Source organism: Octopus bimaculoides, chromosome 1 (assembly GCF_046866305.1).
Source record: "Octopus bimaculoides isolate indiv1 chromosome 1, ASM4686630v1, whole genome shotgun sequence".
Taxonomy (NCBI): Eukaryota; Metazoa; Mollusca; class Cephalopoda; order Octopoda; family Octopodidae; genus Octopus; species Octopus bimaculoides.
In genome coordinates, this window is record NC_142928.1 from 88757368 (window position 1) to 88773642 (window position 16275).

The 16275-nt window shown below is 35.2% G+C and overlaps 1 protein-coding gene across 3 annotated transcripts in view; it reads left to right on the plus strand.

The window, feature by feature from the left end:
• Positions 1 to 1571: 1571 nt before the first annotated feature.
• LOC106874019 (CDP-diacylglycerol--glycerol-3-phosphate 3-phosphatidyltransferase, mitochondrial) overlaps positions 1572 to 16275 on the plus strand; it is a 288304-nt gene continuing 273600 nt past the window's right edge. The window contains exon 1 of one of the 3 annotated variants that reach the window (XM_014921577.3): positions 1572 to 2241. In XM_014921577.3, the coding sequence (XP_014777063.2) occupies positions 2126 to 2241 (116 nt within the window). In that variant the 5' untranslated portion in view covers positions 1572 to 2125. Of the gene's footprint in view, positions 2242 to 4204; positions 4256 to 16275 lie in introns of those variants that run through there. The other 2 variants (XM_014921579.3, XM_089353670.1) reach the window with 2 other exon arrangements.

Genomic DNA, 16275 nt, shown 5'->3' on the forward strand with positions numbered 1-16275 from the left:
CAATGAACTCAGACGAACCACAGTGACACACGGAACGTCAGACGAATTACATATACATACATACATACATACATATAATGGTAGAAATAGCAACAAAATAGTCATCTAATCACACCCTTCTGTCTTAGAACAGGAAAGGAGGATATGCTTATTGATATAATCTTGCAAACATCTAAAATGATGAATGATCAATGGACTTCTTTTGGTTTCTATCTATTAAATTCACTCACAAAGTTTTGGTTGGCCTGAGGCTATAGTAGAAGACACTTGCCCAAGGTGCCACAAGGTAGAATTGAACCCAAAGCCATGTGGCTGAGAAGCAAACTTCTCACTGCACAATTCCATATTATAAAAGGTATAGTTATGTATGGGGATGGGGGAAAAGAAAAAAGGTCTGATAGCAATCAGAACAGTAGGAAAATAAGCTGAGTTCTATTAGAGAGAAATCAAAAAGTTAGCAGGTATGTATGTATGTTCATGCCCCTCTTGTTATTTTGATCCCAAATACAAGCTGTTGTACCCACCAGGCATGTGACACTCCAGGAGACTGAGTTGCTGGTACCTTCAGCTGGTCCTGCCCACTGAGGAAACCAGTTCACCCTAGACTGCATGGTTGTCATGAAGCAAACTTCTTAACCATACAGCCTTGCCTACTTACGTAAAGAATTCTTTCTGATTTGGGCACAAGGCCACCAATTTGGAGGGGAAGGAGCAAAACGATTAAATTGAACCTCAGTACTTGACAAATATCTTATTTCATCAACCCTGAAAGGATGAAAGGAAAAGTTAACCTTAATTGAATTTGAACTCAGAATGTAAAGAGCCAGAAGAAATACCTCTACGCATTTCTGCCAGATAATTGTTGGATTTTTTTTGTCTGTTGGAACATGTTCTCTGTCTCCTGCTAGATCATCCTACCAAGGCTTTACTCTCATTTGATGCAGCAGGTGTTGGCTGGAAGGAGCCTTATGGCAGGACCCGCACCAGATGGCTGGATATTATTGGGGAAGACCTCCGGAGGTTTGATGTCACCATGGCGGATTCAGGGGGTCTAGCATAGGACCACCAGTGATGGAGAGCACTGGTGGACCTGGTCAGCTCTACACATAATGATACCTCTGGGACTACTAATCTGAGATGACCCCTGCCCCACATCAAACAAGAGCATGAAGTCAGGATGACATGTGATGCCATATTTGAACTCAGAACCATGAGTCAAAGCAAAATTTACAGCTTGACACAAAATTAACTTTTTTAGGGTATGGATATATAGTTGATTAAAATACTGCATGTTATTGTCTTTTAATTTTATTGAATCCTGCATAAATAAAAACAGTTTTGACTCTGTTGAGATGTGAACTCTTATCTGCTTGAGAGAAAACTGAATATAGTCAATGTATTTAGTCTATTGTTGTTATTTAACACCAGGTCAGCTTTAATCCTTGAGACCCATAATTGAAGGCGTTCGCCTGTAACCTGTAACCTTTTTTTCTCAGACACTGTATCTAAGACTAAAATATCCAATGCTATATAGTTACTCACTATTTTTAGACTGTAGAGCAGTCAGAGGCAAACAGTGGCATGCGGGACTCTCTGAACGACACGTCTGACGAAAAATTACCTTGAATTTTTTGTAAATTTTCACATTAACACCTGCACGATTACCTAACCCTAATCCTAACCCTAACACTAACCCTAAACCTAACCCTAAACCCTAACCCTAACCCTAAAACCCTAACCCTGACCATAAAAGCCTAACTAGTGAAAATCGGGCGAGTGTTAATCTGAAAATTTACCGAATTTTTTTTAGTAGCGCTGCCTGCCTGATGATACTAATGTCTCATACGGCCCGTTTGAAGAAAAAGATAGCCCATGCCTGCTGTAGTGTGGTCTGAGAGAGATTTGGCTGCTAATTCTAGCAAATACATCATAGAAGCCCTTCTTCATTAGCTCGCACGATCTGCAGTCACGATCAGTTGAAAAGTTAAATTGAATTTGTCAGCTGGTCTTGTTTATATTTCTAATGATAGCATTGCCATGGTAATCAGATAGACAAAACTAACCGATGTAAGACCGGAAACGAAACTCATGTTGTTACAACAACCGTTCTAGCAACAACACAATAATGTCTTCCATGTGCAGGATTTTCGTCTCTCGGAATTTGGTGAAGTTACCTAACTTACGACGATTGAGATGGTCAATACAACGATTAGCTTTCTTAGTGTACATGATGCCACATCGGTAAGTTCTGTCAACCTACTTACATTTGTAAACAATTATAAAGCGGAAAATAAAGGTTTCTTTTTCGGTAGACGATGGCTCCCTATTTTAGTGGAAATTTAATAAAACAGAAAAAGAAAAAATGAAATGTGACTTTCATGTCATTCCCAAGGGCATTAAGTAGCATAAATTTGTTTATACATAGGTGCATATATAAAAAGTAACTACACACACTTAAACGACATGGTCACACCGACCATAAATGCAGACACATGCAGCTACATATATGAACACACCACCTCAGCCACATGTTTACAAACCCTGGCAATTTTCTCCGCCAACATGTATACATGCACATTTATACATATACGAGACGTGGGCTACTACAAAGAGGGAAGAACATTGATTGACGCAAGGGGCCATGGAAAGATCTATGTTAGGGATATTATTGCAAGAGCATATCCGAAAGTAAGTAATTCGAGAATAGAGCGGAGTGAACGATGTGATTGCAGAATATCGAAAGCACAAGTTCCGTTGGGCTGGATATGTTGCAAGGTTCACAGACAACCTATGCAGTTGCCGAGTGGTATCCAATAGATCGGAAAAGGCTACTCGGAAGGCCTCCACGACAATGGGAAGACGATTTAGTTAGACAATCTTGAGTCAAGATAGAAAAGAAGAGCGCTATTTAAAAAAAGAAAAAGAAAAGAAAAAAAGAATTGGAAGCGTATTGTGACCAGAGGTGTATAAAAACACCTGATACTCTGGTCTGTACAGCTGACATAAAGACGTGCATACATGCATGCATGCAAGAGAAGGAGAAACTAACGTAACCTGGTTGATGTTATTTACGATCAAAGAATTTTTTCTTACATATCACAGATCATCGTAAATATTTACTGTAATATATTCTTACAGTGTAATTTTTGTAATCTATTTATCTATCCGTCCGTGCGTAGATATAGATGCATGCATGAATACGGTTGTATGATCAGGTGTAAAATAACGTAATTCCTTTCACATGTTGAATGTTGTAGAGCTGGAGCATCCAATCACCGGGACGCATAGAAAGAATAAATTTTAAAATTTTATTCCTGTTTTTGTGACTATCACAGTCTGTCGGATGTTTTGCATTATATATGTATTATATAAGAAATGGGCTAATGCAGTTTCGCACCTCTCCTTGAAAAATGCATTTTTTTGAAAAAGTTTTTTGCGGATTCCTATGTTTTAGGTGCCGGAGATGACGAATATGCAAAAAAATAAATTTTAAAAAAAATTTCACCCCTACCTCCCCTCATTAAAATTTTTGATTTTTGTTTACTATAAAGAGATCGTAGCGAATTGACAGAGCATATGCAAATCAAAATTAAATGCAGACAAAAACATTAAAGTAAAAAGAATTTGCGTTTTACGTGTGTTTGCCTTAAATAATCGTAAATAATAATTTAATGTAAATTAAATATACACCATTTTATGAGAAACAAGCAATGTTTGATAATTAATGTTATAAAATTCAATAAGGGGATCAAATTTCACCCCTCCTCCAATTTTAAATTTTGAACTTTTTCATCCATTTATTTATGTATCTATCTATTTATCCCTGTCCGTTTATTTATAAAATATATTTGTCAACTAAATGTGGCGGTTCTATAGAAGACGGTATGTTATTGTTGTTTTTAGGAAGACAGTCATATCTGTCTCTTTATACACATATCTATATGCTTATTGAATTTAAAATTTTGAAAACGTGGTTTCTTGCATATTCGGAATCTCCGTCATCTAAAACATTGGGGAAAAAATTTCGAAAATGTTCTAAATTTTAAATGGGGGTCGGGGTAAAATTAACATTTTTTTTCTTTGCATATTAGTAATCTCCGACATCTAAAACGTGGGAATTCGAAAAACTTAAAAAAAAAAAAATGCATTTCTCAAGGAGAAGTGCAAAACGGCATTAGCCCTGCACTTTATTGTGGTTTGTAATACGCCTGTGGAAAAATTGTCTCGCATGAAACCGGTCTACAGTGGCAAAAAGGTTGGGAAACGTTGCTCTTTAGGAATATACTAGACTTTAGTGTCCACTTATCCACATGTCAGTTTTAAATCCAGAATTCCCCTGTTTCTGTGGGAAGAGCAGTACTTCATCGTAAGCGAGTTCACTGTTTATGAAAGAAAAAGTATTTTAGTTATAAGCTGCCATCAGTGTTTTGTTGAGAAGATTTTGTAATATAGGTAACTTTTAAGATACAAGTTAATGTGTTATACGTTACGTTATGTTTCCAATAATTTTCGCGATCTACTATCAGTGAACTCAGCAAGTTTTTTGTTCATGGTTATGAATTCTTTATTTTTTCTCCTTGTTTCTAAGAATATGAACCTTTTAACCTCTAAATTTCAGTTACTAATGTGCTCATTTCTATGTGTGTTGTTCCCATCTGTACCCTTCCTTGATATTGATTTAAAATTGTAGATGCTGATCTTTGTATATGTGTTTTACACAGAGTTATCATATTTCTGTTCATTTCTTAAATTTTAATTTATTTATAAATAGGCGTAGGGCATGTTTTTCAAAATTCGCCAGCAATTTGTTTAGAATTATCTCCCTTCTTCAAAGTTTTTCCTTTATCGGGGTCGATGACACAAGTAATGCAGAGAGAACATAGAGCTTCTACACGTGGTCCTTCTATCAGCTAGAAACAGCAACCAAATCACTCTCAAATAGCACTCTGCCATGTTAAGAAAAAGGGCTTGAGGTAATGTAGTCTGAAACAAATGATTGAAAAGACAGGGCTAGCATCGAACCAAACAACATCAAATGTATCCAATTTAACAATACAATATTCTCTTATCTTTCATGAAATTGACCCCATAGATGCCTGTTTCAACCGTAATTAAACATCGGACCTGCTGGTGTGAAAGATGAAATATCACACAATCTCATACCCTTCCCAAGAACTTTGAAATCTTCATATTAAAGAAAAAAAAAAGGGTTTTCTTTCTTTTATTTCTTCTGTTGGACGAGGACTATGAAATATCGATGTGCTTCTGTTTTTGTTGAAAACAGATTTATCGACAAATATTTTATCGAAGCAAAAAAAAAAAAAAAAAAAAAAAAAAAAAGTCGGTGCTCCAGCATGGGCGCAGTCAAATGACTGTCTAATATAGGCACAAGGCCTGAAATTTTGAGGGAAGGGGCTTGTCAATTACATCAAACCCCTGTGCTTAATTGGTACCTATTCTATTGACCTTGAAAGGATGAACGGCAAAGTTGGCCTTGATGGAATTTGAACTCAGAATGTAAGACTGGAAGAAATGCCACAAAACATTTTGTCCAGTATGCTAAAGATTCTGTCAGCTTGCCATCTGAATATTTACATTAATGATTGTGATAAAAATATTTATTATATTGAGAGAAAAACCTCCCTAAATAATATAGGTAATATTGATTTCAAATTTTGGCGCAAGGCCAGCAATTTTGGGGGAGGGTGGAAGTCAATTACATTGACCCCATTGCTCAACTAGTATTTATTTCATTGACCCCAAAAGGAATGAAAGAAAAAGTCAGCCTTAGCAGGATTCAAACTCAGAGCGTAAAAACAGGAGAAATGGCGCTAAGCATTTTGTCTGGTATGCTAATGATTCTGTCATCTCACAGCCTGATAATATAGGTAATATTAAATACATTTAGATAAACATATGTTGTTATTGAATTACTAACTTGACATTTTTAATAGGAAGAATATGTTTGACACACATTTGCAAGGATCTATTTCTCTACTTTGTTAAAACTATATTTGCAAATCTAAAACCAGCTTCAACCATGTACATAAAAATGGCTCAACTGTTGTGCTAATCTTGGCATCTTTAGTAACAAAAATTGCAACACTGTGACATGATTTTTGTCTTTGGGTAGCAACTGTTATTTCCTATTTGCTTACCCCTAGAAAGTATGAAAATTGTCTAAATATGTCCTTCAAACTCTGCTTTTGTTACATTTATTCAAATCCCAAAGAATCCTTCTCAACACACAGTTATGATGCTCTCCAACTAGTCCTACTCAGAGATGCACATATTGTTAACCACTAAGGGACATACTCAAGTGGCTATGGTCAAGCAACTGACAAGCAAATCTGTGGTATTGAGCAGAATATTTGCTATAACGATATTTCTGCTTCAACAACTCAGCACTGAATCTGAAGTGTAATGGAAAATAGGTCAGTTTCAAAACATTGATGTCCAGGTGACAAAAGCAAAGTTTGAAGGAAATAGTAGTCATTTCCTTTGCTTTCTAGATAGAAGCAAACAGGAAATAACATTAACTGACCAAAGACAAAAATAAATAAATAAATAAATAAATAAATAAAAATTTTGTTACACAGTGTAATCACTTTCAACAGTGATTTCACTTTGAAATCTGTATTCATCTTGGTGATTTATCCTTTGAGATTTAATGTCTCCATTCTCTATTTTCAAATCAAAAGACCTAACAACTCAGTTAGGTACATACATTTATTCTAGGTCCTCAAAACCTTAAAGTCTTCCTAGATTTCTGTTATATACTTGAAAATGAATATTGTACCAACCCAAAGCATATTGAAATGTTTTAAGAATCTTTTCTACTCTAGGTACAAAGCCCCAAATTTTTGGGGATGGGCCAGTCGATTAGATCGACTCTAGTACGGAAATGGTACTTAATTTATCAATCCTGAAAGGATGAAAGGCAAAGTCGACTTTGGCAAAATTTGAACTCCGAACAAAAAGACAGATGAAATACCACTATAGATAGTGGTATCTGTCTGTGTGTCTGTCTGTGTCTGTCTCTCTCTCTCTCTCTCATTGTATGTATATATATCATCATCATCGTTTAACGTTCGCTTTCCATGCTAGCATGGGTTGGACGATTTGACTGAGGACTGGTGAACCAGATTGCTACACCAGGCTCCAATCTGATTTGGCAGAGTTTCTACAGCTGGATGCCCTTCCTATATACATACAGGAATGCCAGTCTCAACCACAAAATTCCAATTTTTTTGAGTTCCAAGTATTTATTGACTCAAAAGGTTGTCCCTTTGGCTCTTAGGAATTGGTGTTGATTTTTAGGGAGATCCTTGGTAGAATAAATGTTTTGAAGTTGTATTGTTATTGATGTTTAACCCAGATCAACTCTTAGCAGACTTATGATCAAAGCCTTCCTTTCTTGATTGTTCCATCATTTTAGATGTCAGTTAGGGTTAGGGTTAGGGTTATATTAATAGATTATATTAATTAGCATATCCTTCTTTCTTTTTCTAAGACAGAAGGGTGTGATTAGATGGCTATTTTGTTGCTATTTCTACCATGACAAACAATCAGGCCTGACTTGAAGGTAAACAACAAACAATATATATTCTACACTGCATGCCACTAATATGTGAACCAACAAGGGAACTTCTATGTGATTGTTTGTCATGGTAGAAACAGCAACGAAATAGCCAGCTCTGACCATCTAATTTTTTTTGTATATTTTTTTTTTGCATATCAGATGTGGCTCTGTGGTAAGAAGTTTACTTCCCAAACACTTGATCCCAGGTTCAGTCCCATTGTGTGGTACTTTCGGCAGGTGTCTCTGAAATAGCCCTGAGCTGGCCAAAGCCTTCTGAGTGGATTTAGTAGACAGAAACTAATATATGTAGGCCTAATTTTATAGTGGCACTGTATCTATCTGTCTGTCTGTCTCTCTCTCTCTGTATAAATATATATATATATAAAATTTATCTATCCACCCACCCATTCATCCATCCATCCATCCATCCACCTCTGCTTCTTTTATATTCACCTCCTTGAAACTTGAGGGTATGCCCTGACACATCATCCACCATGTTCTCTCTCTTCCAATTGTGGTAGCCTTATATATCTCCTCTGCAGCAAAACACCTGTTTCGGTCTCTGTATCATATTTTAGCCTCTCACTACCTGACATAAAGCCACTTTCCTCAATATTATTCCCCATCCTAAATTGAGGGGTCTTGTTTTGCGAGTTACTTGGTGACCTCACTGGTACTAGTGCCTTGTAAAAAAGCACCCAGTACACTCTGTAAAGTGGCTGGTGTTAGGAAGGGCATCCAGCCGTGGAAACCCTACCAAAGCTCACAATAAGCTTGGCATAGTCCTTTGGCTCACCAGCTCCTATCAAACTGTCTAACCTATGACAGCATGGAAAATGTATGTTAAATGATGATGATGATATAAGCTTATATATTCATTTACACCTGTAGTTTCTTACCTTTTACCATTATGACTCATTCTGGTAAATCAATAACGTCCCTTGACCCTGTTCTAATATTTAACCCTTTAGCATTTAAACCAGTCATATCTGGCCCAAATATTCTGTTTCATGTTCAGATTGGCCACATTTGGCCTCTTACACCTATCTTGCAATGTCATTCTAAAAATAAACAGTCAGATCATTGAAATTTCGAGGGTATGAGATAATGAATGATTCATTTAAAACAAAGTGAATGAATAAGTATTACATTTGACTGAGTAGTCTGAATGCTAAAGTGTATATAAAGAAATAATTTTCCAAAAAGATTAATTTAAAACTTGATACTTTTCTTGGGGAAATATATCAAGATTTTCATTTGTTGTATATATATATGTGTTACTGTCCTTAAAGATTTCGTTTTTTTTTTTTTTTTGTCTTCTTGACCCATAAGGTGCAAGTCACTGATTTATACCTTTCAAATGACTGCCATTTCAAACCTAAGTGTCTTCTTCATAGGCTGTTGCCAGTTTATTTATTTATTTATTTTCCATTTATTGTATCATTTGTTCATCACTGTACAGACTGAAGATTAAAATTGAGTATAAACTTATTGAAACATGATCAAGTGATTTCTACAATGTTGACTTCACAGCAGATGCACATTTACAGTCTTTACTGGCAAAGGTCACAGGTTATATTCAAATTTGCATTTTGTTTCACTTAGGGTGCAAACATGATTTCATTCACTATTTTGCTCTGCAATTATAATATATCTGACTAAAAAACTTCTTTTTCCATGCATTGGAACATGGCCTGTCACCATGATCTCCATGTATGACGGCATGAAATGAAACTAAGAAATGATCAGTATCATACATGAGGGATAATTTTTGTTTTGTAGAATTTCATTGCCCATAATGAGGGATGCACATTATACATAAGTGCTTATTATACATGAATAATTACAATTTTAAGAATTAAAGTGTTAATATCATTGATAAAAAAATACTTATCAAAAAGAAACCAATATTGTAACAGTTAAAAAGAAATTTGCTTCTTTTAACAGTGGTATAATGTAGGAGCTTTATTTACACAACAGTTTCTCATGATTTATTTTCTGTAGAGATATCTATATACTTTTATGCTCAGTAGATGCGATCAATATGTGTATCTACATCATCATCATCATCATCATCATCATCATCATCATCATCATCATCATTATTTAATGTCCATTATTCATACTAGTATGGGTTGGACGGTTTGACCAGAGCTAGCAAGCTGGTGAGCAGCACCAGCTTCCATTCTGATTTGGCATGGTTTCTATGGCTGGGTGCCCTTCCTATTGCCAACCACTTGACAGAGTGTATTGGGTGCTTTTACATGGCACTGCATGAACACTTTTACGTGGCATCTACACAGCATAAATCTTCCAGGTTAAAGTCAGAACATTTACATTGTGGACAACCTAGCCCTTTATTTATGATATTTTGGTTAAAATGCACTACCTTTATTTTGATTAATTTCATAAATAATTAAAGATTTAGTAAAGTAACTGTCATTATTAAGCTGGTGTTAGGAACATAGATTAACATGGAATTTTGATGGGAAGTTTTAATTTAGATCATATTAAAACAATGTTTATATTATGGAATCAGAGGCAGTTTCAGGTGGGTTGGTATAAAAAAATTTTTTTAAGGAATTTTTTGTGTTGTTATGAGGCCACAGGCACAGTTGATTGAATTGATTCCAATACGTAACTATATTTCTTGAAATTGAACTTAAGGAAAATATAATTATATTCCATGCTTTTGTATCACTCTGTTGCCTTTCAAATATTTCATCATTTTACTATTTGAAGGGTGAGTGTTTAGAATTTCATTCAGTCAATTACTTAATGTATGGATTTACTTTTCCCCACTGGTTCCAGCCATTGGAGTGTCTTGTAGGCTTTTTAGTCAATCATCAATACTGATATCAGTTTAGTACATATTTTATCGATTTCTATCTATTGAAAAGCCAAATTACCTTTTTTGACATAATGAGGCTCAACACGAGACAGGTGTGCGTGCACACGTTTGTATACGAAAGCCTTGAGTATAATTCCTATCTACCCAATTTTCAGTAACAATCCGTAGAAAACAGTAAAATACACTTGTTTAAGATGCTATGCAGTGGTAATCTTTGGTGAATAAAAGAGAATAATATATTTTCAAGTCTATATTTATATGCAATCAACTTACCTCTTCTCCCGAAATTGCTGGCCTTGTGCCAAATTTTAAAATCTATATTTATATGAAAGAGTTGTTTCCCTTAGCTTTTCTTCATTACAAAACATTTTTGAAGTTTCTTACAACAGAGTTATCTCCCTTAGTTCTTTAAACTATCCTGAGACATTTTACTTAATTGCGTGGATAATATTGATTTGAAATTTTGGCACTAGGCCAGCATGTTCGGGTGTTGGAGGTAAGTCAATTACGTCGACCCCATTGTTCAACTGGGACTTATTTTAATGACCCCGAAAGGATGAAAGGCAAAGTCAACATCGGCGGAATTTGAAATCAGAACATAAAAATGGACAAGCATTTTGCCTGGTGTACTAAAGATTCTGCCAGCTTGTCGCCTAATTGCATGGATAATTTTGACCGTATTATATATGTGAGAGAGACCTACTATATTTTTGGAAAGGTTAATTTGATATGTGTTGAGTTAACCAAACTTACAAGTTTGCATCTATATGTAGTGTTGTATCTTATACAGTCCAGTATTGGGATCTGATTTAAAAGCATTTTGGTTTGCTATTTTTAGCAGGTAAAGCTTGACTGATTCATGCCATCATGGTTTGCGTTTGTCAGATGGCGTCAGAGATCAAGAGGGAGATAAATGATATTCACTTTGTTAATTTTACATCAAGAACTTTAGGACAAATTGGCCAACAGTTGGAATTCAACTTGGGACTGGAACAATAGAATGATTGCATTACAGAATTAATTCTCATCCGTCATTAACCTCTAATCAAACACTACCATGGCATATACTCATTATAGATGGATTAGAGTCATGCTATTTAGTTCTTGTTAGTTTTGGGCCACAGGTCCAATTAGCCCTCCACAGGAGCTAGCTCAAAAGTCCACACAGAGTGTGGCTTTTAAGCTAGTATCTGTCTGCCTGTCTATCTATCTATCTATCTATCTATCTACTTACCTACATACATACTTACATAATACCTACATACATACATACCTACATAATACCTACATACATACATACATACATACCTACCTACCTACCTACCTACATACATACATACATACCTGCCTGCCTGTCTGCCAACCCGTCCTCCACCCCCTACACACATACAACTCTTTCTGTCTTAGTCAATACAGTTGATTACCGAAGGAATAATGGCTTACATTTTTGAATAGTGTTATAACTGTCTCTCAAATATGCTAGCTAACTTACATCTTTATGACTGTCCCTTATATAATTATGTCATTTAAAAAAAAGAAATGTTTTGTTATTATTTCATTCTTTGTTTTTAATTCTTGAGTTATTCAAATGTTTCAAGCATAGAATTATTGGAATTTTATTAACCATTCAATATAAATTTTGAAACAAAGTATAAATGTTTGAAATATAGGAAATTTGGGTAAATTCTGGTTCTTACAGTAATATACACTTACCTTTTTCAACTGCTGTGTGATTCATTAGCTTTTAGGGTTCATTTACCAATGAATCAATTAATTAATTTTTATTTAGCTTACATATCTTTTATCTTTTGCCCGTTTCAGTCATTGGACTGCAGCTATGTTGAGCTACTGTTTTGAAGGGTTCAGTCAAACAAATTGACTCCAGTATTTAATTTTTTTTAAAGCCTGTGACTTATTCTGTTGGTCTGTTTTTTTGTCAAGCCAATAAGTTTTGGGGATATAAACAAATCAACACTGATTGTTAGTTAGTGGTGGGGAACAAACACAACACACACACACACACACACACACACACACACACACACACACACGACAAGCTTCTTTCAGTTTCTGTCTACCAAATCTACTCACAAGGCTTTGGCTGGCCTGAGGCTATAGTAGAAGACACTTGCTCAAGGTACTACCCAAGACCATATGGTTGGGAAGTAAGTTTCTTACCCACACAGCCATGTCTGGGAGACAATATAATTTACTTGGTGGGCTTTTTTGCAATAAATTATATTCATTGGTGGTTTTGAAAATGACTCAACAAAATGTAATGTAAGTATATTTAAAAATTAAGGTCCACTATCAGTAACACTTTCAATCTGTGCATATTACAATCATTCCTCAGTACCCCACATTCAGATCAGAGCTTAGCTTTAAAAAGCTGTTATTAAGAGACGAGGGCTTTGAAAAGCCAAAATATTGAAATACAAAAATAAATCTTTGTTTTTTATTTATTTTTTGACTTTGCTGTTTTATTTTCAATTTGCATTGCTGTGGCCTTCTCAAATACATTTAATTTTAAGAGAGTATTGTAGTTCGTTTGAAACATTGTGTATTGTTTGTAAAGAATAAAAAATTTTGAATGGTACAACAATGCACTATAATTTAAAAAATGGACTATATATTTGTTGTAATTTAGCTATCTATAGTCCGATGATATTTCGGAATACAATTCCTTCTTCAGATCTTCTTAGATGGAGTCTATGCTATTTAATTTTATTTCACAATGCATCTTATAAACTATATTTCTTTAATCCTTTAGCATTTAAACCTGCCATATCCAACCAAAATATTCTACCTGTTTTATGTTCAAACTGACTGGATCCAGCCTCTCACACCAACCCTACAATATCATTCTAAAAATTAACAGTCACCACATGAAAATCTTAGTGCTGCTATATATTGCAAGACAGTGTGAATAAACAAGCATTACTTCTAACAGAATAATGTGAACACTGAAGAGTTAATTCCCAAAGCCTTTTAACCCTTTACCCGTTGTGTGTATTACATATGATATACAGGACATATTTGCCTATCATCCCTAGCTTCATATATGAACAGGTGCTGAAATTTCCCTGGCTTTAAGGGTATTGTGAAAGGTCTTTTACAGGGCTTAGAAAAACTGAAGGACCATTGTGATAATTTGAGAGGAGAATATGTTGAATAAAATCATAATTAATTGAGTCTCCTGTATTTTCTTTTACCCAAAGCCAGGAACTTTTCAGTATCCCCTCATATGATACACATTCCCAATTTTTCTCAACCACTAGAGTAAGTTTGGACTTATGAAAGGAAAGCTTTATATTACTCAGAACATGCGAAACAAGGGCTAACTTATAGTTTGAAAACAAGCACGGACATTTAAAACAAACTTATGAAAATGTTTTGTACAGGCAAATGGCTAAAGCTCTGTGCTGTATCTTTGTTTAATGTTGCTAATTTGATGAGAGATAACTCTTATTTTGTACTGAATGCTGAGGTGTCTTAGGTGGTCTATCCCAGGTAATATCCCATTACCTGAGATAGACCAAGTTGATTTTGTAAGAACCTCAACAGAATATGTGTGCAGGAGGTGTCTGCTTAACCAAGATGTTAGTGGTAGAGCTTAGAGGCAGAATTAATAACCAGAAGATCATTATCTTAGAGACAATAAAATGCAAGATATTGACTTTGTTATCACAAAGCTTTCAAGGGTCAATAATCACTGAGGTGTGATGTCAGATAGAAGCCCTCTAATTAATTTGACTTTACTCTTTTACTTGTTTCAGTCATTTGACTGTGGCCATGTGAAAAATGTATTGGAGATTACTTGGAGGAGCAAAAGATTTTAAAAAAGTGATTGTTTCTGATTATTACCACGTCTTTTAAAATAATGATTCCAAATTTTGGCACAAGGCCAGCAATTTTTGGGGAAGGGGGCAAGCTGATTACATCGATCCCAGTACTCAACTGGTACTTATTTTATTGACCCCAAAAGGATTAAAGGCAAAGTCAACCTTGGCGGAATTTGAACTCAGAACATGAAGATGGATGAAATACTGTTAAGCATTTTGCCTAGTGTGTTAACAATTCTGCCAGCTTGCTGTCTTATATATTTTAAGATATTAAAAGTGAGAGTAGTAGGCCTGCTTATTTGCTAATGTTACAAATATTAATTTGTTCAAAGAGATGATTTTCATTTTTTTGCCTGCTTCCAGATCTATAGTGACGACCCAAGAAACAGGCCCAAATCATGAACATACTGATTTGTAGATGGTTTAGAACTCTTCTGGTCTTGTTGCTTTGTTGAACTTTTGTGGTCAAAGAAGTTGTTGTTGTTTAGTCCAGATCAGCTTTGATCTGGCAAATCTATGACTAAAAGCATTCCAACCATGATAGTTCCATATTTTTTTCCACATACAGAGTATGCTATATTTGGTGTCTGTGTACCATTGGTAGGTGAGGAGAGTGAGATTGGAAAGGGAAGTCTTGCAGGAGATTTTTTGCTGTATGTAGATTGCAATAAGATTTGCAGTAAATTTAGCAGCATTATTTGCAAGACTGCTGCTTACAAAACCTTCTGAATAGATTTGAGTATTGTCTAAAGTTTGTTGAGATGAGTTTAGCAAGAAATCTGAATGTATGGTAGCTTATAGATCTAGAACATCATAACAGTGTATTTTACTATCTTGGATGGTCTTCTTATAGCAGTTACATTAGTAAAACAATATCTCTTGCCAGGTTATTCATTTCAGATGTTATAAGTTGTGGTTTGGGTCTGTACAGCTGCAGTACATCTTGTGAATCCTTTTGGAGTGGATATCTCACAAGATTTGGTGCAGTTGGATGAACTGTGGGGTGATATGCCTTGTCTCTTATGTTCTCATTTGGGTAAGCTCAGACAAATCATAAGTGAAACATATTTGCTGCTATGAATGCTCATGGAATTATCAAGGATCTGACCATAGAGTGTGTAGAATTGTAGCTATTGTGTAATATTTCAATACAAAGGGAGATGTAATAATTGATTGAAAGATCAATGCCACATTGTGCAGTGATCAGGAGATTCAAGATCATGCAGACACTCAAATTTCCAAGAGAAACTACAATTAACTTGTCTTACTGTGTGTAGTACCAGTAATTCATTGAGACATGTCATAATCAAATGGGATATCTGCTGTTGTATTTGCTTGCTTTTGTTTTCTTTGGCACATATCTGTGACCTGGTGTTGTAGTAGATGGGTATTTTCCACTTCTGTATGATATTGCAACAATTACAGTTTAGTGCCTTTCAAAAGACAACATAATAGGCAGCTACCAAATACAATTTCATAAGCCATCATTCAAAATACAATCTTCCTGTTTTGTAGTGTCTAATTAATTTATGGGTCCATTCTACTCTTCCAATGCCAGCTGTTAAATGCTACTTAGCTGATTTTCTGATTAACATGTGGAAAACATTTTTGTAGACTTGTAAAATTATTTTGCTATGCTAACTCATTTGGAATTACATAAGAATAATATTCTCTTAAACTAAATAAATTTCAACATTAATTCTCTTGATAATATTCTTCATACAATATTTAAGAATTTTTACTTGCCTTCCTATTTACATAGATAACCCAAGTGGAAATGGCTGCAACTGCTACCATCATTATTACAACCCTCTCCCTCCCCACCATCACCACTGCCACTGCTACTACCACTACTGTCATCATTATCATTTCAACCACTACCATCATCATCATCATCATTATTACTACTGCCACTGACAAGAGTCCTCTTTTCTCCCCCCCACCTCACTGCAGGCATAGCTACCATCTCTGCCACCAACTTCAGTATCACAACCATTAGC